Source organism: Gymnoscopelus braueri (genome assembly GCF_963280865.1).
Source record: "Gymnoscopelus braueri genome assembly, chromosome: 12".
Classification (NCBI taxonomy): Eukaryota; Metazoa; Chordata; class Actinopteri; order Myctophiformes; family Myctophidae; genus Gymnoscopelus; species Gymnoscopelus braueri.
Genome location: NC_137614.1, coordinates 30,402,975 through 30,430,777, shown reverse-complemented (window position 1 = coordinate 30,430,777; position 27,803 = coordinate 30,402,975). Strand labels below are relative to the sequence as shown.

Genomic DNA, 27,803 nt, shown 5'->3' with positions numbered 1-27,803 from the left:
GTAGTAGTGGTAGTAGTAGTAGGCTAGAAGTAGTCTACTATATATATATAGTAGACTATATATATATATATATATATATGGCACTCTGAGATTCCTTGTGAATGAAAAGTGCATTACAAATACAATCTATATATAATATATATATATATATATACATATATATATATATATATATATATATATATATCATTATATTAGAATGAAAATTAGAGAATTTTAAGCTTTCAGAGAATATTTAATCTATGAAAATAATCAATTGGCAAATTAATATTTGTTGTTTGTTTTTGTTTTATTGATACAAAACATACAAACAAGAATAAAGTGAAATACCCTTCTGCTGTTCTTCTGACATTCATTAACTGTGCAGTACAATAAATTGCAATGCCATAGGCTACAGTACACTCATGTAAAATACAGTCACCAGAGGTCTGGAGTTATTACCAAAAAAAGATTTTTGTTTTTATAGATTTTGGTTTAGGAAAAGAAAAAATAAAGACATTGAAATGAAAAAGAACAAGAGGAGTACCGAGGGCAAAAATAAATTAAATTCAAACAGAAAAAATAAGAAGGCCAAAAATCATCTATCCACACATTTAAAGGTCAACTCTGCTGCAAAGACAGCTAAAATTAAATCCCTGTGACCTCTCATCAAAAACTTTCAGTCCAAATCAGGCCTCTACACTGTATATTGAATATTAAATATAGAATACCCAAATATATTCAAAGCACTTATTAATAGAACAGGTACAACAAAAGGCACAATGAGGGAATATTGTCAAGATAACAGTGCATGAAAATCCAGAGTGTTGTACAAATAGAAGAAAATATACTGCATAGTGAAATCTGAAACAAAACATAACAAAAAAGAAAGCATATGTTTCCTTTCATAAAGCAAAATGCTGTACATTTCAAAAGAGGGAATCTGGACAAAGGCAGCTTTGCTTGCTGAATCGTTAATAATGAAACCATCTAAATGGGGCAAGACGGAGCACACATTTCAACACGACCCATTTGAATTCTGGTAATTCCTTTTCCTTTGGTGGATGCACAATGTGTGCCAGAGCGTAACGGGAAATCCACTCGTGTTCGTCTGACTGCTCTCCGACGACCTGTATATTTACATGTGCATGGATGTGGATTGGTGCATCTCTGTGCAACAACAGCCTTGTGCAAGATTGTGTGTTCAGAACAATGCAATACTGAGTATCTGCCTGCAGTACTGTGTACTGTACATTATTGCCATTAAAATGTGTGAGTGTTTGAGAGAGAGGGAAAGGAGAAAATGAGACAAGTGCATGTCTAGGGCTGTCACGATCATGACATTTTACCTGATGATTAATTGTCATACAAATAATTGCGATTAATGACTTAATTGTGTTTTTGGCATTGAACATTGGAACATAATACATTTAAAATACATTTCTGTGTTGCCTTTTAGTTTCTTAGTTTTTTAACAAACATTGCACAGGGCAGATATGAAAAATAACTCAGATATGAAAAGAAATGACTGGCAATGACTGGTACCAATAGATACACTTTTTGTTACCACCGCACTATGCGATATCCTCTTCAACCAATATCATATTACAAAAGTAATGGGTCGCACTCAGAATGGCAAGAGTGAGTTATTTTTGTTATTTCTTCTCCATGTCTTTAGGCTACAAAGGACAAACGTTCCGGCTATCCAGACTTCGTCACTTTTGTGATATGATAATGACTGGTACCAATAATAAAATCAATAAATAATATACTATGGGCAATAGGCAGGGCAGGATTTTCATGGATACCATGAAGGCCATGGCTGCCATAGCCCCTCAGTTTGCCCATATGCCCTTCAAAAGATGATATGCCATGAGGCCACAGTGGCCTTGATGCCCTCTCCGCAGTACCCCAGGATCCCAGCTAATTTCACAGTTTTCTCCTTTTCTGTCAATATGCTTTTTAGACACCAGTGTCTTGTTGAGATTCTGAATTCTGAAATAGAAAGCTGTATTTCGTTATTTCACTGATAGTTATACTATGTATTTAAAATGAAATCATCCTTAACCTTTAAATTCAGGCCTTTGTGACTTAAAACATTTTACAAAACCAAAGGCCAAGTGGCCTTGCCCACGATGAAATTCCAGGCCTGGCAATTACCCATATTTAATCATTTTATACTTGCAGTTTACTTAATTTTTTTTTGTAAATAGCCGAACTACAAGCTCACAACGTGTCCCATTGCGAAGCGTTGTGAGCTTGTAGATAAGCTATCTAAACTATTTTTTTAAATGTATGAACATTTTTCAACAGATGAATTCATACAGACGAATGGAAACGATTCTGACGATAATGCAAAAATAATTGTGATTATCTCAAATAATTTAAATCCGCCGATTATGTAATATTTGTGACAGGCCTATGCATGTCCATCTGCGTCCTATGTTATGAACACATTATGAATTGAACGCCACAGTGCTGTAATATAAATACTTTATGTGCCTAGGTGTGTTAATGTAACGAAATCTCATGGCTGTTGCTGGTACTGGCTCTCTGTGGCGGTGTAGAAATCTTCCAGAACACTCTGCAGGTATTCAAAAGTGGGACGTTCCTCTGGTTTGTTCTTCCAGCATTCCAGCATGATGTTGTAGAGCTCCTGAGCACAGCAATCCAGCCGCTGCATGCGGTACCCTTTCTCCAGTGCACGTATCACTTCTGGGTTGGTCATCCCTGGACAGAGGAACACATTACTGAGTAAGTGGATGTTCGTTACAAGTTGTGGAAGTTAAAATAACTCTTGGGTTTGTAACCAGAGATTGACATTACTTTTGGTTGGCAAACCATTTAAAGTGATTCTGGGGGAATTCTGCTCTAACAGTACAGTGGATGAAGATTGACACAGAGGGGGCAGAGATGAGACATCACAGGAGGACCAGATTTGGAATCGAGACATCGAGATTTAAATTATAATACATAACACACATAGAAAACATACAATAACACAATATCATTGATTTTCAAAAGTACTGTCGTTGTGTGATGAGTTCACAGCTGTGAGCATCTTGTCTTTTGTTGCTTTTTAAAATAGTAAAGAATGCCTAAAAGGTTTAGGCATAAGGGGTAAGATAGAGCCCAATGACTTTTCAACTTTATGCTGATGTGATATTGAACTGTGCATTTTCCTGACCTGGGTATGGCGTGCGTCCATAGCTGATAATCTCAGTCAGCAGGATGCCAAAGGACCACACGTCAGATTTAATGCTGAAGGAGCCATAGTTGATGGCCTCAGGGGCTGTCCACTTGATGGGGAACTTGGCTCCTGTTTATGTGTGGGAAATGAGTTACATCAATGACAATTTTGCATGTAATAATACTGCATCACACTACAATACACTGTCACATCTGATATATCACATGTGATGGTGGCTTTTTGATTGATTGAATACTTTATTAGTCAGAAATGTAAACAGCACGTAGTACAGTAAGATATTAAGGCTAAATGGATAACACACAAAAGGTCCTGGGCTGGGGACTTGTTTCCATTGTGGCAAGATTCAATTTGAAACCACTCACTCACTCACTCACTCACTCACTCACTCACTCACTCACTCACTCACTTTCACTAAGGCTCAAGTTTCACTAAGACAACAGTAAATTCTATGTCATCACTATTGTAGCTAGAATCCGCCCCCGCACCATCTCTCATTCATTCTTTCTTGTTCAGCTCTCAGGGATCAGTTCTCCATCGACACAATGCATGGTAACAACAAAGCACTGTTATGTAACAGTGTAGATCAGGTGTATCTCTCCCCCAAACATATCCAGCTGTAGCAGAAACTTGCCAATTCCATTGCATCCCATACATAGATAGGATAATAGTGTTGGGACAAAACAATCTAAATGCAAGCGAAGAGGCACTGCTGACTGTAAAATAAACAGCAAGAAATGCGGCAAGATATACGTAAACCTGTTGCTGTGTTGACTTGCTGTAGATCCCCATATAACCCATGTATTTTTGCATTGGCACTGAATTGTGTATTTTGTTAGCCTAGCTACCCGTTATAGTAATGTCATACACTGTGAAGGAGTACTTTTAGAGTGCAAACAAGCATGCAGACAGAATGGTAGGCAATGTTAGCAGCTGAACCTTATAAATAAACTAATCTCCAGTATGCATGAATAGTGCTATAGTCTCACCTTCCCTGGCAGTGTATTCATTGTCCTCAATGATTCTGGCAAGGCCAAAGTCAGCGATTTTGCAGACTAAAGCCTTGTTGACCAGAATATTGGCAGCTCTCAGGTCTCTGTGGATATAATTCCTCTGCTCAATGTAGGCCATACCCTCAGCAGTCTAGGAGAAAAGAGTCATCATCAATAAAATTGGCAATAGGCAACACAATCATTCATATACATGTATATTGTAACAGTCGCTCTGTTTCATTCACTGTCTGTCACAAAAGGATTCTCTGCTAACTATTTTCTCAACACAGAAACAAATTAAATCAAAAACTATTCCAGTTTTTCTCTTTTCGCTTGGATGCATTTCCTGAAACTCTAACCTCATTCCCAAAACCGAAGTACGATCCCACAAAAAGTCAAATAATTTCGCATAACACTATACCAAGTACAAAAGTCTGTCTCTACAACAGTGTCACAAAATGTATAGCACTTTCTGATCTTGCATGTCTCTCCTCTCTCTCAATGACTCTCCCCTTTCCTGACTCTATACAGAAAGTACTGAGACCTTAGTGTACTAAAGTCTACTAAATACTAAAATCCTGAATTTAAGCCAATGTAAAAAATGGATCTGCAATGTAAAATGCATGACACCACGTATGGAGTGTGAGTGTGTTGCTTGGTTTGATCTACGCAGAAACAGTTTAAAACTTTCAAAGGGAATGAATCGTGGCCCGGCCATATGAGTGAGTTCACATCACTGCTACAGTCACTAACGCTAACCAATATGCTCCTTAATAGCGAGCAGTGGTTACTCAATTGACTATGAGTCAGTCACGTTTAAACATTACTTGAAGTTCTCTTTCACTTCATCCATTTTCGTCTCTCTCTCACGCAAGCGCGCGCACACACACACACACACACACACACACACACACACACACACACACACACACACACACACACACACACACACACACACACACAGGACAAGACCAATCTGTCTGTGCCTATCTAACATCATCTGAATAATTTAACATACATTATATCAGGCTAGATATAAATCAGAACAGGCTGAGCCACGTGCTTTCTTCCTCTTCCCTTGTCTTTGTGTGGCTTTTGAAAACACCCTTTTGTTGATCTTCACCTAAAACTCCAATTTCAGTATGTTACCATATGCCTACCATGCCTTTGGTTCAGTGGTTCTCCACTGAGGTCAGTTCCAAAAATGTGATACGCACCATCGCTTTATTACACTTGGGCTTTGGCCATGACCTTTGTGCAACATCTCACTAAACCCACTTGTAGCTCCTAAATTCACTGGTTTAGACAGACCACTCTTGTTCACTCTCCTATTTTAATATCTAATTGAAGACCTCCTGGCATGTGAGTTAAGGATGCAAATACACAATAGCCACAGGCCTGAGGTCATTGAAATGTAACAGAGATCTCTACTGTACAAAGCACCATGTGAGAAACAGTGCCAACAACAGTTTCTTTAATCCTTAGAATTACATAAAAACCATTGCTGCAAATTCTTCTAAAGCCAACAGTGAATAAATTAATCCACGCTCACCCAAACACTCTTGCTCTTACGAAACAGGCCACTGAATTCAAGTGCTGTGATTTGAATATTGAAATACGTCCCACAATAGGGAAGAAATGCGCTGGCAGGGAACAAACGCTCTGCCGACACTAAACACACGGCAACCAAATCAGAGACAGACAGTGCACACCGAACAGAAACAGGAAATATATAAGCAACCTGCCATTGTTTGGAGTGAATGAGCAGTTAACCCTTTAAGACCTGAGGCGATTCTTTAAAAAAAATCTGAATCCTAACTGTTTTTTGAAAAAAAAATTAAACATTTTTTTTCAAGATTTTTCAAAAATAGCAGATCTACAGGCACCGAGTGCCGCGCTATGAGCTTGTATATCTGCTATTTTTGAATAGCCAAAGACATCTAAAGTGACACAGATGCGTTCCAGGTATCAATGAGTTAATAGTAGAGGACGTGAGACTGGCAAAAGCTCACCTGGGCAGAGAAGTCGATAAGCTTGGGCAGCTGGACTTTGTTGCCCTCGTCACTCTTTAGGAAGTCCAGTAAACTACCTGTAAATAAATTACACTAATGAACAGTATTACATACCAATCTTTCTCTGGGATAAATGCATGTTGTGCCTGTATATAGGGCGGTCACGATCATGACATTTTACAATGGACGATTAATTGTCATACAAATCATTCATACAATTGGCATTGAACATTGGAACACATAAATACAAATTTCATTCCTGTTTTTTCTTTTAGGCTCGAATCAAATAGCCTACAAATAAATCACGCACTATGGCTAAAACAAAAAATGGCCATATTAAATCAATTCATATTTAGAATTAGTTTTACTAGTGGAAATAGCAGATGTACTAGCTCACAAAGAAGCGACACAATGCGATGCGTTGTGAGCTTGTAGATCTGCTATTTCAGCTATTTTGGGAAAATGTTCGAAAATGTATGAACACACACACACACACACACACACACACACACACACACACACACACACACACACACACACACACACACACACACACACACACACACACACACACACACACACACACACACACACACAGACCTTTCTGCATGAACTCAGTGATGATGTAGATGGGCTCCTCCTTGGTGACCACAGCGTTGAGGCGGACCAGCTTGTCGTGCTGCAGAGTCTTCATCAGGTTGGCCTCGGCCAGGAAGGCCTCCACGGACATAGTGCCAGGTTTCAATTGCTTCACCGCTACCTTGGTGTGCTTATTGTACGTAGCTGAGAATGGGAAAATATTCACATGGTGGCCATTTTTCTCTTAAGTCATACTCAAGGGGGGGGGGGGGTAAATAGTTATGACTTAACACTTTCAACCTGGTGTTTAATAATATAGAACATCTGTAGGAGTAGCAGCAAAAAGTATGTTTTGAAAACACGAAATGACGGCCTATGGAGTTGTGGTTCAAGAGTTACAGGCCAAAACAAGAAGTGGCCTGTTATAGCGCCACCATGACGTACATTCTAAAAATGTCGGCGGTTCTTCCTTGGCCTAGTGGGAGTGTGCATGCAAAGTCTGGAACGGCCCCCAGCCTGGCAGACTGAGATAATAAGTCGCTGGTAAAGCGTAACGAAGTGTATTTAGTGGTGCAGTGCACACATGGGTTTGAAGTTTCACTGATGTGACCCCTGCAACGATTAATTCTAGCAACGCAATGTGCTAAGACCAGACAGGAGGGTAATGTGCTAGATTGGAGCGAACTGGGACTGGTACTTTAGTTCAATACAATGAAGATGAAGAATCATGAATGTGATTAATTTTCTAGATGACTTTGACCTAAATAACTTAAATTTGTTAATGCAAAATGCATTTGACTCACCCAACCAAACTTCGCCAAACTGCCCCGCGCCTAGCCTCTTCTCCAGTTTGAGTGACTCTCTCGGGATCTCCCAGGCATCTTTCTCCCAGGGTTTCTGGGGCTTGAGGCTGATGCAGGGGTTTGTTAGGCTCTGGCAGAGACCATCTGACTGCTCTGAAGCAGGTGGACAAAGATAACAATCATATTACTTATTTGTTTTTTTTTAATCAATTATTTGTATTTGAGGTCAGATCTACACTGTTTTGTCATTCATGCCATAAAAATGTATTAAAAAAATGAATATCCCATATTTTTGTATGTGTAAAGCACGTTGGCCTGCATTTCATGTCATGAAACTGAAACTGAACTGAGTTCAATGCAAATCCAATTGATATTCAGCCGGTAAAACGCTGTGGAGTCCCATTTGGCCAGCAGAGGGGGCTGTGTATCAGTCTAAGCAGCACGTTTTGGGGTTACAGGACTGACTGGCATAGAGGTATGCTGACTGGTGATGAGTTGCTCTCTTTACCATTCCTTCCTGTGTAGGAAACACCCCTACTTCCTCCCTAGTCCCTACACCCATTGTATAGTGTGGTGTCTGGGGAAAATAACATATACTCTAATATTCAAAGTGGCTCAAACTGTATAGGATTAGGTACAGCACCCTGTGTAAAAAAATTAAATGACTGAATGCTGCCAAAATGATCTGATTTGCAGCCCAACTTAACTCTATAACTGCCAGAGTAATAGCCTAATACAACTAAAGGCCCAGACTGCCTGCGATTTTTCAATTTTCTTACCTTACCTAGTACACTAAGGGCTCAAAGTGTTTGCTCACTTGACTTATGCTGAAGCTAATGTTTGTAATTGTCACACACTTAGGGTGTCTACACACTGCCAGATATTTGAAGTGGTCGGGGAGTCATCAGATCGTTAAGCATTTCACACTACAGTAGAAACATTTCATAACTCCACCCCTGAGCCACAGCTTACAGCTTAAAAGGTGCGCGGATAGGCCTTAGGTTAGATCATATTTTAATAGCTTTTTTTTTTTTTTTTTTTGTGAGATCTGACGTTCATAGTGACAGAACACTATGCAACCAAAAAAAAAAAAAACAGAAGTCTCGCTAGACGAGATTGAAATCTCGAGATTTCAATCTCGTCTAGTGAGACTAAAAAAAAAATAAAAAAAAAAGATATTAAAATATGTGATCTAACCTAAGGCCTATCCGCGCACCTTTTAAGCTGTGGCGGCTCAGGGGTGGAGTTATGAAATGTTTCTACTGTACCATTCATCCTAAGATATCATAACGTCATAGAAAAGGTAAGAAAACTTTAGTCCAAAATTCTCCTTTAAGGGACAGTGCTGTGGGATATTTCTTTTTTACTGAAGGAACTCATTCTGAATAACCAAACTAGTACATAGAGCTCAGCCATTGTTCACGGAAATATCATTATTCTACTGACTGTTTTTAATTAAACTGTATGAATTTACATGTACTGTTCTGCCTTGTATAATTTACAAAAACAACAACTTTCAAGCGTGTATCTTGAAAAATCTGATACCATGGGGGTGGGGATACAGTAAAGTTTAGGCCATACATTTATTTAATTATACATTTATTTATTACTTTTATCAATGGTGTCGATTGTGCAGCAAAAATGTATACTAAAATGGATTGCTGTGCACTAAAAAAAATTGGTATATGGCGTGTACCGTCTTTGACGTATGTATACCCTCCACTACACCACTGTACATACCCAAGCTTCATGTCTTTGAGCAGGGCCTTTTTAGTCTACTCATAAAAAGGAGGTGTGGTTCAATTGTGACCGGATGTGTTAGGTCCTTATTTCTTAAGACTTGTAGATATTGAGCAAATGAGGAATTTCCACTTCCTTTGAAAATGTATTTTGAGTTGTTGCCTCCTTTCATTTATTTTCCTCTCTCTATTTGATGTGGTGTGTGTGTGTGTGTGTGTGTGTGTGTGTGTGTGTGTGTGTGTGTGTGTGTGTGTGTGTGTGTGTGTGTGTGTGTGTGTGTGTGTGTGTGTGTGTGTGTGTGTGTGTGTGTGTGTGTGTGTGTGTGTGTGTGTGTGTGTGTGTGCATGCGTGCGTGCGCATGCATGTGTGCGCTTGCAGGGGCCTAACAGATGAAAGTGTAGCCGTTGAAGAGACGATAATGAAAATGTTGAAGATGTTGTTCATTTCTCATGTCTGAAATCTCATGATTTATGAGGTATCCAAAGAAAATTAACCAGGGAGAAATCTGGTATCGGGAAATGGGGGTAGGACGGATTACGGCTTTAAAGTTGATAGACTCTACAGCAGCTAGAGTCCTGCACTGATGGAACTCACTCTTGTAATGGCCGACCAGTTCCTGCAGGGAGGTGAAGGTGATACGAGGGGAGATGTAGAAGCCTCCGTTGTCCAACGTACGGATCTTATAATGCTTGACTGTTTCTGCGCTCTGGACATCAGCGTCCCTGACCGACAGGGAGTAGCTGCCTGTGGACGGACGGAGAGGATAGTTACTACAGGGATCAAAGAAGGTTACTGTTTATTTCCACCTGGGCCTTTGGTTATCATTGTGTCAAAACACACAGTGTAAATACGACAGACACCCCTGATCCACAAATGGCACTTTATGTTTTTATTTCTTCAGGTCGATGCACTCATAGTCAGTGCTGACACGTTGATGTGCTGATGTGTTGTCTCACCTGCAGTGGTCTCACTGTCTCTGATCATGAAGGAACCCAATTTGTTTCCAGAGGCCAGTAGCTGCCTCTCAGCATCCTTCCTGCTTACTCCCTTAAAGAACCACCTGAACCACAGCAAACGGGCATCAATCAATCAATCAATCAACCAATCAATCAATCAATCAATCAATCAATCAATCAAACAAACAAACAAACAAACAAACAAACAAACAAACAAACAATCAATCAATTCATATTGCACACAATCATATGTAGTTAATTATGAATTAACCGACCAACCAATAACACCAAGCTTTTTGCCCAGAGTGGTGTGCATAGGACACATACAGAACAGTCATATAGTGAGTACTACTTACTCCTCTGTCTCCAAAGTGTCTTTGGCCACATAATTACTGGGGATGAAGCCCTCCTGACTTGTACTTATTAACATGGCCTTCCACCATTCCCCTGACCTGCAGAGAGAGAGAGAGAGAGAGAGAGAGAGAGAGAGAGAGAGAGAGAGAGAAAACATTAAAAGTTGAAATATGGCGATACAAGGTTTCTGCCAGAGAGCAATGGTATGTTTTATAAATGAAAATTCCAGTAAACACTAAAATGGAAAATGTGTGGCACTCACTCCTGTAAGATTTTGAGTTTGTCTCCCTTCTTGAAGCCCAGGTCTCCATCGTGCAGGCCCTCATAGTCGTACAGTGCGATCGCAATGAAATCTCCTGCGGGTTGGGACGATGGGACGCATGAAAGAGAATAGTCAATGGCCTCATATGAAACACTTTATATATTCCAAAAACGTGTATTGTATAATGCAGTATGAACAGCAGCAGCCGGATGGTGTAATGGATGGGCTAAATGGATGGCTTAAATGCAGAGAATTTGTGTAAATGTACTTGGCAATACACTTAAGGTGCTGTAAGTGATATTCTTTGATTAAAAACAAAACATTTTTGTTAAAAAGTTAAAGCTCTGTATTTTGATTGCAATCATTGCTATAGTGGCGCAGTAGCTACAGTATACGGGAGCCAACCAAGGCCTGCTATAGGAGGGGAAAGAGGCGCACCTCCTACATAAACACATTGCAGGGTGACAGTGGAGCTAGCAACACTGAAGAGCTCATGACCCTGATGCTGGACAGGATGGAGTGGAGAGCAGGCCCGAGTTGGTGTCGGCTTCGCATAGTGTTCATTCAGTAACAGGGGTTTCCCAATCTCTCCAGCACTTTATTAATCAGAAAATATATCAGCTTGTGTTACAGTTCCAATTTTGTCTGTTCATTTGTTTCTTATCACTTCCAATTTCACTTATCCTTATCCTGCAGCCTATCCTGTATGAGTTCTCTCTCCTGATTGGATAAAATTGGTATCATGACCTGAACATTTTTTCATTGTTTACTTAAAGAGCTGGTGAGACAGGGAGACCCCTCTGTTACTGAACAAACACTCTATATAGAGCTACGAATGTAATGCTTATTTTAACAAACAAAACAAAACAAAAATCACTTACAGCGCCTTTAGCCTGTTTGAGATAGATAGGATGGGCAGAGGGACAGAAACAGAGAGTTTTGTATGTACAGTATCTGTTTTGCTACTATAAATGCATGCATACATACATACATACATACATACATACATACATACATACAGCATATGTGTAACACAACTGATTTCCGGTTGTGCTTAATGACAATAGCAGTGGGGGTGGCCCTTTATGTGCTCAGGCCATGTGTGGTGAGGCAGTATGTGGTTGGGGTGGGAATATGGTTCGAAGCCCACGCACCCCTTCCTCTCTCTGTGTCATATCCACAGCCTAAACAACACTAACGGATGATACACTTTAGACGTCATCTGATTCACTGATGTGACGGTGCTGGGGGTTACATGAGATCTTTTGGAATCTTTTTACTTAAGATCAAATGGAAACTGTAGTGACTGATTTCTGTATCGACATAATGTATAAGCTACTGTAAGTACTTGCTCAGGGGAGGGCGGGTCGATAAATACAAAAGCTTTGTGAGGACATATGAAACACATTCTCTCTGGTACAGTAGCTCAACTGGCAAAGACATCGACAACCAAGATGTAACGTTACTTGTTTTGGCTCCAAACTGTGTACTATTGAAATAAAACAGAGATGCTGTGAAATGTATTTTTGCTTACCATCACTAGTAGGTACTGTAGGTGGGGTAGACTGGGTCCTGCTCTGTACAGAGAACAAAAAAGGGCAGAGGAAATATGAGGATAGGGAGAGTAGCTGAAACCGAAGCTAAATGCTAAAAAACTAAGAAATAAATCATTTTAAAAACAGCCAAAAACAGCTAAAAGTATTTGGCATGTTATGCCAAATACTTATACTCATATTTGGTCTTGGGGAGTAGCTACTCAAAATCAAAGTACTCGGTCATGAAAATGTTAAAGTAAGCAAACATGTTTATATATGATAAATGTCACAGATGTGACATGAATCATGATGAGGTTTAAGGTGTCTTTACTGAGTGAGACCTTCAAACTTGACGTGACCTTAACATTTTGGTCATGGCAGTGCCTAAGACTGGTGGTTAAACGGTTCTGAGTAAATAAATAAATAAGTGTTTTTCTTACTCAATTAAAGATGGGCACATTTAATATTTAGTCCTAGCCTGAAATGATTGACCAAAATGTCACAGTAGTATCAGGAAGTTAATCTTCCTGCATAATTATATAAAGCTCTGACTGGCCGGTCTGTTACAGGAAGGGACACATATAAGGGACAACTTCAGATAATTACATACTAGTCCATATCTAGACAACAATATCAGTTGTTTTTAAAATATATGAAAATGACTTCAAATGATAAAAGTATGACCCATAATCTACATTGTAAATGTCTTGCATTCAAGATCAGCTACAGTATACTTGCAATTCTCTGGAAGCCTCTCTACTGTTAACACTAACAGTAAAATGAAATGTGTATTGATCATAAGTGTACTTGTATTTGACTATTCTTGTCAAATACAAGAATAGTTGATTGCCGACAAGGGATCACACAATGCAAGATGTTTCACCATGATGCGATCCGGACCCGATACATACATTTGTTTTCATTCCAATTAATTTTAACCAACGTCTCATGGCAACGTGCAAGGCTCCCGTGATATATGCGCGGGACCGAGACAGGACGCTAATGATTGACATTAAATAATTCTCTATTCCTCTGTCTCTCTCTCTCTCTCCCTCTCTCTCTCCCTCTCTCTCTATGAAACAAGCAAGTCAACCAGCTGCAATTCTGAAGCAGTGTTGCCATGTCCGCTTATTAAGCGACTTTGGCCTAGTTTTTCTGTCAAGTTGCTTGTCTAAATATTAGTTGCGTTTTTTTGGGCTTAATTGTTTCTAAAGTGTAGTTGCTTGTTTGGGATTGTTTCCTAATGTTGTTTAAACCAGTGGTTCTAAAACAACTTCTGAAAATATGTTGTGCCATAGACCCCCATGCAAGATTTGTTTGGATTTGGAAAATATTCCACAATAAAAAAAAAATCCCAAGATATTTCTTCGATCTACGAGCTCACAACAAACTTGTAGATTGTCTATTTTCAAATATCCAACGTATTTGTACATATGTTTAAAGTGCTCATGTGGCCTAGTTGCTTCTTTTGGGCTTGTTTTCATAGACCTGGTTGCTTATTTCTCACGCAAAATCTGGCAAAACTGGTCAGAAGCGTTCCCTCAGACGTTCATGCCACGGTAATAAAAAGTATTCCAGTCTTGATGATTACTACCTTTATGTACATGTAGACCTACTCTATAGGCCTACAGTAAGTGACAAAGGAATTATATCCCCTCATACCTGCAACCTATAAAAAAATTATAACCTAGCTGCAACAGAGAAGGAGCACACTGTACACATGTTCTAAATGTTTTAATAACACCGGTTGCATTGGCTGTAGCGCGGCACTCCTCGGGGGGATGATCGCGAGCCCATTCAAACTGTAGGATCTGCAGTCGCCGAGAGGGACAAATATCAAACATGCTAGACATCTAGATCCTCTCAGGAACGTCTCGGCAATGGCTTTTATCGGGGGTGGATCTTCTCGGAGTGTCTTTCACACCGCTCGAGCACCACCTCGGGCGAGAAACGGTCGATCTTGCGCCAGATCTGGGATTTTGTCAGGGAAGACAAAAAAGCTCCCCGACAGCCAAATCGGGTCAAAAATCTTACAGTGTGTAGGGGGGCTTAGTTATCAAAACACTAAACCAGCTTCCTACTTACAGTACATGTATGTCATGAATAAACTTTATTCCTATTTTGAATGTGAAGAGACACAAATTGGAAAGAGGAAGCAGTTTCCTGTGACATCCGCTTACTCAACTGGTTTCACTCTGGGATTTGAATGAAGTCATTATACTGTACATCAGCAGGACCCAGTTGCACCAACTATACTTTGGTATACCTATAGTCTGAATGCTAATGTAGCAGAGTAGCTCAACCTGAAGCCCAAAAGCCTAATATCTCCCCTGGTCAAGAGGGGATCCCCTCTTGATCTAGTGGTAGATGTTTGGTTTCGCACTAGGTTTGCATATCGGGTGTTACACTTAGTTTTGTTAAAACCAGTCTTTAGAACAGACTTTACATCGGTTACACAGGTGGTTCTCAAACCTTTTAATTTTAAGAACCCCATATGATTGGAAAGGATGTCCTGTTTACACCACATGAGTAAGTATACCTAACCCTGTCGGAAGCTCTCACGGTACACTTTGAGATCTAAGTTGTAGAAATAATTTCTTGAATATTAAAGTAAATTCAAGAGTCATAAGACATTTACAAAGATCCTTTAGACCAAATGCATAATTATGTTTCTCCACAGCAGCGCCAAAATGTTTTCTGCAGAGGTAATGAAAAGGACACAACGCTGCGTGCAGAACAGAGAGTGGGTTCAGACAGAAGCACAGCCTTTAAAAATAGAAGCATATAAAAATCCTTTGTATGTCTGCACAACAAGGGGAGGCAGGTCTTAGATCAGCTTTTACTGTTGCCATTTTGATCACGAGTCCCCTTTTGTGCCCTCTTTGGTTCTGCTTCTGTGTCACTTCCTCTTTCGCCTCACCGAGAGTGAGAAACAGTCACTGCTGTCAGCACACAGGAAGCAGTGACCAGCGGAGAGACACTTAAAACAATGCAGCAATTACAGGACGGCTCTTTCACCCACGGCACAGATCAGAGTCTGGTTATGCAAAGTAACCACAAGTGCACAGGGGACACAGTCATCCTGTACACATCTCAACATTTAGGGAAGCCAGTGCCTGCTGTCATGCTGGTATTGTCATGTCTGTACCATCATATTGGTACTGTCATGTCTGTACCATCATATTCTTGGTACTGTCATGTCGGTACCATCATATTGGTACTGTCATGTCGGTACCATCATATGGTCGGTACTGTCATGCTCTTTGTGTTTTTTGGCTGATTTGTTTTGTTCCTACTTTTCTTTCTTTTTCCCTTCATTCCTGTCTTCCTTCCTTTCTTCCTTTCTCTCTTCCTTCCTTTATCCTAGTCTTCCTTCTTTCTGTCACACTACTACACTCGATTCATTCTTTTTCTTTCTTTCTTTCTCTTTGCATCATTTCTGGATTCCTACCATACTTTCCCACTCATTTGTTTTCTTTCTGCTCATGAACACCGTGGTCATTCTCCCAGACTTCATCCACCTCACTTACAGCTTTGGTTGCAGAGTTCCCAGTCGTGGGGTCTTTGACGTAGTGGGGGGTCTGACTCTGAGCACGGTTCTGGGACTCCTCCAAGGCCAACCCTTTGCTGACGGGCTCCTGGTGGTCCTTGGAGCCCACGCACCCCATGGTGAGTTCTGTAGGTAGACAGAGGACATGATAAGAGGGGGTGTTTGTGTTTGCTGTTGTTGTCCCTATAAAGAGATTTCACCTTGGTGGCACTGTTTTTGTAAGATTTGTGTTTACTGTTCTCACTTTTTACGTGTTCTGTTGTGAAGCTCTTGAGAAATATGATTCAGCAAAGTGCTTTTATATAGAGTTTTACGTGATCCACAAGGATCTATCTTTTTCTTGGGGAATTTTGTGTTATTCTGTTGCGACCTCAAGACATGACCTAGTAGTACATTTTCAACTAAAACACCATTTGTGGTCTATCTTAAGGCTTATTTACTTATACCAGTTTTGAAGAACAGTTATCTGTTGCTGTAACAGCATTTTGTCAGGTGACTAGTTCTGGACGGAGAACATGTGAAAACCGTATTTCACAATACAGTAAATACATCCTTGTTGTAGGGCCAGAAATATGTGTCACTCACTAGTGATGCTTTTATCGTTTCTGACCTACACAACTTGACAGTGACTTCAGGATTTTGTTCTGAATAGATATTAATCTTTTGTATAAAATTGTTAAAACAAATTAAATGTTAAGGAACTACATACAGCAAACATACAAAATATATAGAATAGTTTGTTTGTGTTTTTATTGCCTTTTTATAGCCTCTGTCCACATGATCTTCTTACTTCATTGTCTTTATTATACCCTATGTGATTCAACCACTAAGTCGCCTAAAGTGCAAAGGCAGCCAAATAAGACATGTTTTTATTCTTACATCTGAGAATAGCTACGGTTAGGCCACATCTCTTCCTGTCTGCTGGTCACACAACAGAGGCTGGAAGTGAAGCTGAATGAAGTGTGTATTTTCTTGTGTCGACTCACAGTAAAAACACATTCTCATACAGACACAAACCCTACTATTCATTTGTGTCTATGGAGCACTTTGTTGTTTATCATTGCCGTACTGTGTGGTGTGTGCATGCATGTGTATGTCTGTATTAGTGTTTGTGTATGTCTATGTGTGTGTTCATGTGTGCAGTCAGTCATATGGAGCAAGGGATGAAACATTGACGAGATGGAAATCAGGCATAGATTGATAGGGTAAGAACAGAGAGGGAGTGTGTTGGGAGCGATAGAGGCCAGTTTATATGGCTCATTATGGTTGACATAAACGGATGAGAGCAGGAAAGAGACTGAAAGAAGCAGAAAAAGAGAGAGTGAGAAATGGACAGAAAGATAGGCTGTTGTATAACTCTCCACTGTTCACCTCAGAGGCTCAGATTATTGCACATTCAGTGATGGAAGGAAACATTGCTTATCAGTTGTTTCATCAATTAATGCCAAACAATCCTTACTGATAATACTAGGCATAAGCTAGCAGGTAACTTTAGTCATCTCTTCAATTGTCTCTGTGTCTGTCTTCAGTGCCTCTGCCAGGATGCTGTCTGGTCCTGCAGCCTTGCTGTTTCTAAGCTTTTTTTAGGCCTATAGCTTTCCGGATCTCCTCCTTTGTTGGTGCACTGCAGTCTATTGGCAAATCCCTGTCTGCTTGTTGGATGTGTGGTGGGTCTTGTGGGGCTGGTATGTTTAGTAGTTCTTTGAAATGTTCCATCCATCTTCTCTTCTGTCCTTCCTTACCAATTATCGGCTTTCCCTCTTTGTCCTTTGGTCTTTCCTGACAGGTTTTTGGTGGTGGCATACAGGTCCTTCAGATTCCAGTGTCTAGCTGCTTCTTCAGCTTCTAAAGCAAGGCCTAGTTTATCTTCTCTGTCTTGATGCTTTCTTCACCCTCTTATTTGCTTCCCTGTACTGTGTTTGAGCATTCACTTTCTCTGCTGTTGTGCGGCTGTTGTTTAGAGCTGCCTTCTTTTCCTTCCTCTCCTTAACCCTCTTTTGTCTTTCTGTGGGCCCACTGCTACTTTGCAGGTTGTGGTTACGGCTTCCTTTACAGCCTTTAATCAAAGTTTAAAACTTATGTGAAAAAATTATTAGTGGAGAATGATACTAAGGTAGCCTATTGGAAGTGTGCACAAAAATGCCGCTGATCAGTGCAGTGACTTGCAAACACACAGACAACCCTCTTAATATTAAACAACCCCATAAAAAGAGCATTTTTCCCAGCTATGACCTGCGTGTCTCTGTTGTTTTTGTCATGGCTCATGAGCTGGGCCATGGCAAATTAGTCCAGAAACAAATCGTTCCTTGTCCAGGAATTTAACCTGGGCCCTCTCACATTATGAGTGAACTTGGTTGACTGAATAAACAGGTTAACCCCACACAAACAAGGGATGCAGCTTATTCCTTTGACAAGAACGAGGTTTGACCCTCTGACAGAGTCTGTTAAAAGCAATACAGGATAAATAATCTCAATCATAATTGTAACTGTAACTGCACACTAGTGTGTGTCATGCACTGGGAGTCAATTCATGCATGAACAGCTCACGCTAAGGATACAGGAGACAGGCTCCTGCTCTGAGACACCTGAGTGAAAGGCTACATCAATTTCCAAGTCCAACAACATGATTGTCATTCCGGTTTGCTACTAGTTTTCACTATAGTGAAATGTAAATGCAGCGTCACTGATACAGAATGTAGTAGGACAAAATGTCTCACTTGTATAGCACACAGGAAGTTTCTGTGTTCTCGCGGTGACCTGATATAAATAATGGTGTAAACCTTCACTTCCCGATTCTCTTGGGCCATAGAGGACCCTTGTTCCTCTTTGACCAGAATATCAAGAGGGTTGAGTTTCTTTCGTTTTCTTTTTCTTTTTTTTTACATGCAGTGGTCATAATTTTACATTCACAATCATGAATTTGCAATGAGGTCATTGGTTATGAATATCTAATATCTATTTCTGACACATAAATATCTAATATCTATTTCTGACACATGCTGGTGGCAAACACTCAGACCACCCGGTAATAATAAATAAGCAGAACAAAATTTACGCATACAACACCTAAAGTCAAATCACACATGATGAGTTTGTCTTTGAGTGTTGCAGAACTGCATTAACCTTAACGCCAACTTAATCATCCACTTAGACCCTATATACTTCATTGACTGGGATCCCCCAGGGTTCTATACTTCCTTCCATTTTTCTTTCTACACCAAATCTTATCGCCAAAAATAACCAATTTACAAGCTCACAATGTGTTGCCCCTTTTGCAGAATGTTCACCTATTATGACATGCCTAGATAGGGATGCTAGGATCCATGTGGTTAAGCTCCTGTAATGGCCAAATGGAACACTATGACCAACTTGAGGTAAATTAAACCTTTAAAACTCATTAAGGCTTATAATTTGTAATCCGAAATAGTAGTTCAGTTTCTCCTGACTGTCCCTAAGGTATTGTATAGAGGTGAGTGAGTCTTCATGAATTATTGAATGAAATTATTGTACTGTGTGTAACTATATGCTGCAGGAGACTGGGCCAGGTGTCTCTAATGGAAAAGGACATCAAGGTCAAAAAACAGTTTATATAAGGATTAAGTGAACATTCATAACAAATACAAATGTTCTGATGATTAGCTTGATCAGATGGGGCATCCTTTTCACTTTAGGAGCAAAATGTCTTTGGTTTAATTGCCACTGACTTAATTATTGGGGTTCTAAAAATAACCTTGATGAATTGCTTTACTTCCCAGGTCACTTACAGTATCTCTCTGAACATCACAGTAGAACTAAACTAGAAGTGAAACAAATAATTGCCATTTACATCCATGTCTGTCCAGACTAATAGTAGGCTACATGTAGTGAATGAAGAAATTTAATGAACGTGTTCTGTGAGGTCACAGTAATCTTGACCTTTGACCTCTGATCACCTACTTCTAATCAGTTTATCCTTGAGTACATGTGGACATTTGTGCCAAATGTCATGAAATTCCTCAAAGTCATTCCTGAAATATTGCGACATACAGTATTGTGTCTACGTACGTACGTATACATATGGACGGATATACAGAACTGTCATAATACAACTAGAGCTGCATAAGTTTACCGACAAGATATGAATGATGGCTAAATATACATTTCACCACCAGTATAAGCCATAATTATATTATTAAAAGCCAAAGATTTCTGTTTTGTCTTCATCTTTCACCACACAATTCAAGAAACCATGGGAAGGAAGGGGGCAGAGTTTGTTTTTGGAACGGCATTTACTTTGTGGAAGACGCAAGCGTTGACTCTTACCAGACACATCAGGTAATGCACTAGTCTATTTCAACCTGTTGCAAGGTGTTTCTTTCTGTGTGTGTATGTGTGTATGTGTGTGTGAGCAGGGGGGACCACCTTTACTCTTTGGATACGATGTGCGGAAAAGGGTAAGAATCATGCATAGTGGAAAATATTCGCCGGTGTCCCCCCCCCACAGGCACCTAGTAATGTGGAACCTCATCTCGGAGCTATACAGCAGAGGGAGAGGTTCCAAATGGGGCTAGGTGTGTCCATACTGTACAATACTGTTAGATTCACTGGCATATGAACATCATACCGAGGCTGCAGCTTTAAGAAATAAAGAGAGGATTATGGCGAAACAAAGGAAGAATGAACTCTGCAATGCTCAAATGACGTACATATACATGTGCAAATACATACGGTGATATACATATGGTGATGTTGGAAGAGCATTCACTCTGACCACAGCCATAACATCACACATGCGTGTATATAACATCACACACGCACACACACACACACACACACACACACACACACACACACACACACACACACACACACACACACACACACACACACACACACACACACACACACACACACACACACACACACACACAGCCTCAGGCTAGAAGCCACTTTGCATTGTGGAAACTTACAGAACACAGTAAAATCCTCAGTGTTAATGTAACTCTAAGAGTGTACAAATGTCCTGTATAAGGGTCCTTTTGGTTACATTACACTTAAATTAACACATAGTATTTGACTATGTGCTGCTTATCAAAAGATCAGATGGGGGGAGGCTGTCTGGGTTGTGGGGCTTCTCCGACTAGCATACAGATGGAATCATTATTGCATACAACATTGCATTATCCTGCTATGTCATCCTGCATTATGTCTTGTGCTGTCCCCTTGCACTGAGTGTCTGCTCTGTATCAATGAGTCTATGTAGTGAGTAATGTGGTTGTGGTCAGTAAATACGACTTTGTATATTTGTAGTTCTTGATTAATTAATTGATGCTGTATGCTGCTGAACCACCAGGAGGCATTCCTCAGGCTCAGACTGTATTTCCTGTATTTATTTATTTATTTTGCGTACAGTACGCTAAATAACCCCACATCTTGAGTTATAATATTCAATAATATTTGGGAGAACATGGCTGCAGTGACCAGCAAAGTCCTTCCTTGTGCAGAATTATGCAGGATAGTCACAGTACATGATAACATAAGATAATTGTACAGTGGCTGTGCCTGTGGCAAACTCATACTCACTTTTACACAATAGAGCCCCATTATGCTCATTTTTTAGCCAACATTTTAGGCTACATGTCTTCCTACAGTTGTGCCAACAAAATAACAATCAAGCCGAAATTAAGTTCAGCTTAATTATTTTTGTTACAGTAGGCTATTACACAATCTTAATCTACAACACAATAAAAGATCATTGTAGGCGCAGGGGGCTGCACACCATAGAGAACAGAAACTAGTCTAGAGGACTGATAGGGCATCTAAAAATAGCTTTGAAAAAAATACAAGTTGACGCAAAAATGGACAACTCCAGGCTAAATTAAGCTGGGAACATTTTTTTCTTTCATTTCGGAAAGTCATCATTTCAGTGCTCTTATCAAGTGTCAAACACTTCCTCTTTTATTCATTTACATCCACATCTGCGTCCTTTGTTGTAAATAGCCTATAATAAAAATGTGACACATGCTATAGGACATAGTTCACTTTAATAGCCCTGAACTATGCTATTTTTAATGACAAACAATACACTTATATAGCTTATAACATCACCCCTATCCTTCAGACTATAGCCTACTCTCTCCATTGGTCAAACACATAGACTAAAAGGAAAGAATAATAGTTGTCAACCACTTAAACCCCACAGAAAATAGCAGATCGAGCTTTCCCCACAATAACAGAAAACAGAAAATACACTAGTATGGAGCCCTGAGGGACTCCGCTCATCCATATGGGGTTTATAAGTGGTTAAACTTACCTGGTATGAGCCGGACACTATGTCCAGTTATGAATGAATGTTATTGAGCAGCAGTGGGCTGTTGGTTTTGTTCTCCTGTGTTCTGTTATGCCGGCTCCATCCTGTCCTGTGGACTGATTGTCATCTATTTGTCAGTGATGTGTGGACAGCGGACGGACTCGGACCGACGGTATGAACTATGAACACACTGCACGACAGCAGCACTGACTAGTAACTGCACTTCTTCTTCTTGAATCCGCGAGGATTGAATCCTGACTCGCATCCGAGTCAGTGTTGCCAGATTCTGCGAGAGAAACAAGCAACTGCTCTAGCACTTGCCCCTGTAAAAAGTCAAAGCCTACACCCCCCCCTCTTTTTTGTATTACTAGCCAACTCGTTTATAGCAGACCTATATTGAACTGTAGGCCTACTTTCCTGTGCTTTTTCTTTGTTGCAAACTGCTAATAAAGTATTCAATCAATCAATCAAAACCAGGTCTAGGTAAACAAGGCCAAAAGAAGCAACTAGGCCACATGAGCATTATCTTCAAGATATTATATTCAAGATATTATTCCACATATCTTGAAATAAAATGTGGAATATTTGGAATAGGCTACTTTTTAAACATTCTATACAACACAAATCTGGTAAAGGGCTCCCTCCCTGGCACAGAACATTTTCATAAAAATATTTGAGAACCACTTTAAAAAGCCTAAATAAGCAAGTACACTTTAGAAACAATCCTCCAAAAACCGAACCCGCAACTACCAATATTTACAAGCGATTTTACAGAAAAACAAGCCCAATATCGCTTATAATAAGCCGACCTGGCAACAACTGGTCCTCGCTCGCATCCGAGTGCGAGGTGAGAAAAGTGAAAGCGGAACGAGACGTCACACTCACACATTAATCACACCTGACACCGCCCGCCGTGCAGGGGGGTGGGGGTGTGGGTGGGGTTGGACCCTATGGGTGGGCCACTTTCCTCAGTCAGTGGCCACTCTTCCGCTACAAGAATCTAACCAAATGTAAGCTTTTTAAAATGTTACTGTTTTTTTTGGTTAAATAAATATAAATATAGCACTAAATATAGACCTATATTATTAGGTCTAAAATGGCTGAACCCTGGTGGGCACACTAAAAATAGCCGATGCTGCATCATATGTGTTGTGAACTTGCTGAACTTAGAAAAGGGCTCCACGGAGCGCATCTATCTCCGCCAGGCTGCGCTTAGCCTTGGCACTTGCAGCCAAGCCATCTGCCATTATCTGCAGGGTGGGGTGGGGGGTTCCGTTCAGTGACGTCATGACGTTCACTGTCAGTTTTGGTGTAGCTCTGAATAGTATAGGCTACAAGTGTAACCAAATGGACTCCTCAGAATTGAATTAACTAAATATAAGCACTATAGCTCTGGATAAAGAACAGATTGTAAATGTTTAAAAAAAAAGTAATTCTTCTTTAACATGTCTATTTAAGGGACATTCAAGCTTACTCTTTAGTCAAAGTTAGAAGAACATGAAACATTGCATTTCAATAAACATCGCTTAGTAATGACGAAGTCAGAATAAATAGTGAACATATTAGATTAGATATTATACACATAGAGCTCTTCACAGGTTCAGAATGACTGACCTAAACCCTAATGGAACCTGAAATTTGTTCCGAGATCCGATTGGAGTCGACATAAAAAAAGAGAAAAGAAAGTCACACCCAGAAGGCACCCATTATTTTATGGACCGGACAAACCTAAAATGCTGTTCTAACACAGTAGGCGAGATGTCAGCTATAGCCTACTCCATGCTGTATAGCAGACTACAATAAGAGACATTAAATTGCATGTTTTCACCTCGATTGATAAGGAATCGGATCCATGATCACACATGCCATGGTGCACTTTGATTCCACGGAGATAGCCTATAGTTTAATGCGTCTGACAACTAGTTGGTCGAGTTGAGAGAGCATTAGCACGTAGCCAGTAAAACAGAACGGTCATTGCGGCGAGAGGTAAGCATGCAGCCAATATGCAACAACGATTACGCAACACAATGGGAAATGGTGGGTGCTATACACCTGCGCCGGTTGGGAAAAAGAAATAAATAAATAGACCAGTCGATCGCAAGAGTGCCCCCCCAATAGCGGGGGGACATTCAGCCCTTCTGACCCATGCAGCTGTCTGGAAGCTGCAGGGGGATATAGGATTTCTATGACAAATAGATGCATTTGTGAGCAGATGTTTTTAGTTTTTTTTTTGCTTATCAAGGCCCCTATTATAATTTAGGGTTGATTGGTATTCATGATTCTTTGTAAAAAAAAAGAAAAAAAAGAAACAGTCCCCTCCCACTCATTTTGGAAGCCAATTACATGGCAAACAGGATCTCAAACCCTGTTTGAAAATCATTGTCGGAACTCCCAAGATCATTGGTACCTAATTTGGTGAGGGGAAAACTGTTTGAATGATATGTTTATCACATGACTCCAGAGATGATGTGTAGTGATTTGTGGACGTTTTGGACACAATCTGTAATAATAGCAAAAAGTGTGTTTTTAAGAAATTGCTAAATGGCAGATAATCGAATATGGCGGAAATGGGCACATGGTCTATCTATGGAGACTTGCATGATGATCTAAGGAATCCGGGGAAAAAAGCATTCGGATTGTAGGCCTACAACCTACGGTTCAAGAGTTATAGGCCAAAATGTAAAGCGGTCTGGTACAGGGCCACCATGAGGCCGATTTGAAATATTTGGGGTGGAGTAGTGTATTCCTCGGTTTACTGGCAGTGTGCACGACAGACAGACAGACAGACAGACAGACAGACAGACAGACAGACAGACAGACAGACAGACGCACACAAACAGGGGCGAAAACATAATGTCCGCCATCCGGGCCTTCTGGTCGATGGATGATGAAGTGTATTGGGGGGGGGGGGGGGGGGGGGCTCACTGTGTAATAGTGACACCTCTGCATGCAAAAGTAACACTTTTGCATGGTCACAACACATATTCAAATTATGATATTTTGTCCGCTAGAATCTTCACACTGCGTTGAGGGGGAGGCGTGGGCAGCGGTCATCATCAGCAACACATCAGACAAATCCCCCGGCTCTTCAACTAATCTTTAATCAAATGTAAAGGATTAGCCTACAAACCAGCCAACTTCCTGAAAGCCAGGCTGCAACGATGAGGATGGGGGTTAAGACCAATACATCCATGGTTAAGACTCAGTGTAATGAGGGAAGAGAGTGAATGTGATGAGAATAGCGGGGGGGAGTCAGAGGAATGAGCGAGTGAGTCAGAGAGACATGGCGAGAGATGAGAAAGGGCGAGAGAGAGACTAAAGCAGTTGTGGAGGGAGATAAGACGAAGATGAGAACAACAGAGAAATGAAAGTGAGATCAGAAAAGACGGCAAGATAGAATAGGGGGGAGAATATATGATAAAGGATAGTGAGATGTAAGGGGAGAAGATAAATAAAAGAAACAAATATTGCCTCGGGAATAGAGACTGAAAGAATCTTGTCTGTTGTCTGTTAGTTCACGGCTTCAGAGGACCTCTGTACTGCTGTAGGCGGATGCACTGTCCGCTGAGAGGAGGGAGCCTCTATATGCCATATGCAAACTACAAGGACAGAATGAGGAACTTCACTGAACACATAATCCACAGACAGCTCTAATTATTATCCTGGTAATTACACCGCATTGACAGATACAAATCCATTTATTGGATTTTCTGTCATCTACTTTTTGTACTCTACTACGGCGGTTCTCAAAGTTTTCTGGCCACGACCCCCCAAAATAATCATATTTCAGCTGACAAGCACTTGGAATTGTGGAGTTGAGGCATTCACTTTGTTCCACAGACTTTTTAGTTTATTTGTTAGAGGTATTAAAAATGTCTTAAAAGTCCTTAATTGTCACTGTAGTGCAGATACCCTGTATACACCATAGAGGTGGTATACACTTATACTGTAAGTTGGTTTGTTTACTGTTGAGTGAGAAAACAATGTTGCATCTGGGGACCCCCAAAAATCATTGGAGACCCCCCTGGGGGTACCCACCCACAGTTTGAGAACCACTGCCCTACTGTAGCCTATAATATTCAACTGAGTATTACTGTACAACATTTGTACATAAAATATCTAACTGGTTAGTCATGTAAAATAGTCTTACTATATTGTTACAATAATATAATATTGTGTGTCATTATGGCATCAGACTTCTGAATGAGGTGCAGTCCTCTATGGAAACCACCAATGTATCTCAGGGGGTAGCAAAGTAGGTATAGTAAGATAAGATAAGACCTTTATTGATCCTACGAGGGAAATTCAGTCACCAAAGGCAGCACAGCAGTTTACAGATTACAGGGCAAAGTACTGTATATACAGCAGGGTAAAAACTATACAAATACATCACATTCAAGGCAACACCGTGGCAAAATATCCAACATGCGACAACACTATACTGTACACCCTCAAAAGACAAAACATACAATATATAACACATTACACCCTCAACAGTGCTTGCATTGTGTTGGACAACACAGTGAGCATATCAGATAGTGTCCGTACTGTACTGAGCTGTTTTCCGAGCAATTAGTCTACTGAAGGACCATCGTGTGCCTCATTATACATCTTCATAGATAGTGGCACAAAGGACTGTCTATTGTCTGTTGAATTGATTGTCCCCTTTGGGGAAGATTAATCTATCATTACCTGTCCTATCCTGCTGAACCTTCCCACAATCTCCAAGTGAAGGGGGTTTGAGTGCATGGTTGTCCATGATAGCATCCAGCTTCCTTGCTATACGCACCTTCATCACCTCCTCCACCCTGTCCATGTAGGGTAGCGCCAACAAAGGAGCCAGCTTTCTTGACACAGTCAAGATGGGACAGGACAGGAACAGACAGGGCCATTTGGAGGAGTTGACCAAACCAAAGTGACATACAGATAGAGACAGACAAAGGAGAGGCAAACAATTGGCAAGCAGTTCCAGGACTGACAGATAGACAAGCCAAATAATAGACAAACAGACAATCATGGAGACACATAAATAACTGGGCAGGCAGACAGAGAAACTAATGATATACAGACAACATATTTCCTTTTACATGAAATTATGCTCATAATGTCAATTGTCTGTCTCTACTGTATTTTCTGAGGGCTGTTTCTCCTATTGTGGCAATCACATGCATTGTACTTCAATGTCTCTACTTTGTATTAATTTGCCACCAGTTGTATCAACATTTCAATAGAATTGACAGGTTACAGGTTAGTGAAATATTATAAAACGTTTTCCTCTGTAAAAGTGACTTCCGTTCTGGTATTAAAAAGCGCTGAAGAAGGCTTTGTGCTGAAACACACACGTTGATGGTTTGCTGCCTGTGCCCATTAAATAAAGTACCTGAAGGACCTTTCTGTGAGTGCTGGCAATTCCTTTGACTATAAATTAACCTTTCTAGACCATCCACAGTGCACCAGCTAGCTGAACTTAAATTATGTCATGTTATATGACTATAACGTCCTGTGGAATTTGACCATTTATGAAATTGTGTCTGTTTCCAATGG

At 40.4% G+C, this 27,803-nt stretch overlaps 1 protein-coding gene across 1 annotated transcript; it reads right to left on the bottom strand.

Moving 5' to 3' along the window:
* Positions 1–451: 451 nt before the first annotated feature.
* Positions 452–22,469, bottom strand: hck (HCK proto-oncogene, Src family tyrosine kinase). Its single transcript, XM_080445281.1, has 13 exons — positions 22,263–22,469; positions 15,951–16,096; positions 12,420–12,462; positions 10,886–10,979; positions 10,626–10,721; positions 10,270–10,373; positions 9,908–10,057; positions 7,574–7,726; positions 6,792–6,974; positions 6,192–6,268; positions 4,177–4,330; positions 3,167–3,298; positions 452–2,709 (listed from the first exon to the last, which is right to left on the bottom strand). The coding sequence occupies exons 2-13, from the start codon at positions 16,086–16,088 to the stop codon at positions 2,507–2,509; spliced, it is 1,527 nt and encodes a 508-aa protein (XP_080301407.1). The 5' UTR covers positions 16,089–16,096; positions 22,263–22,469; the 3' UTR covers positions 452–2,506.
* Between the last annotated feature and the right edge of the window lie 5,334 nt (positions 22,470–27,803).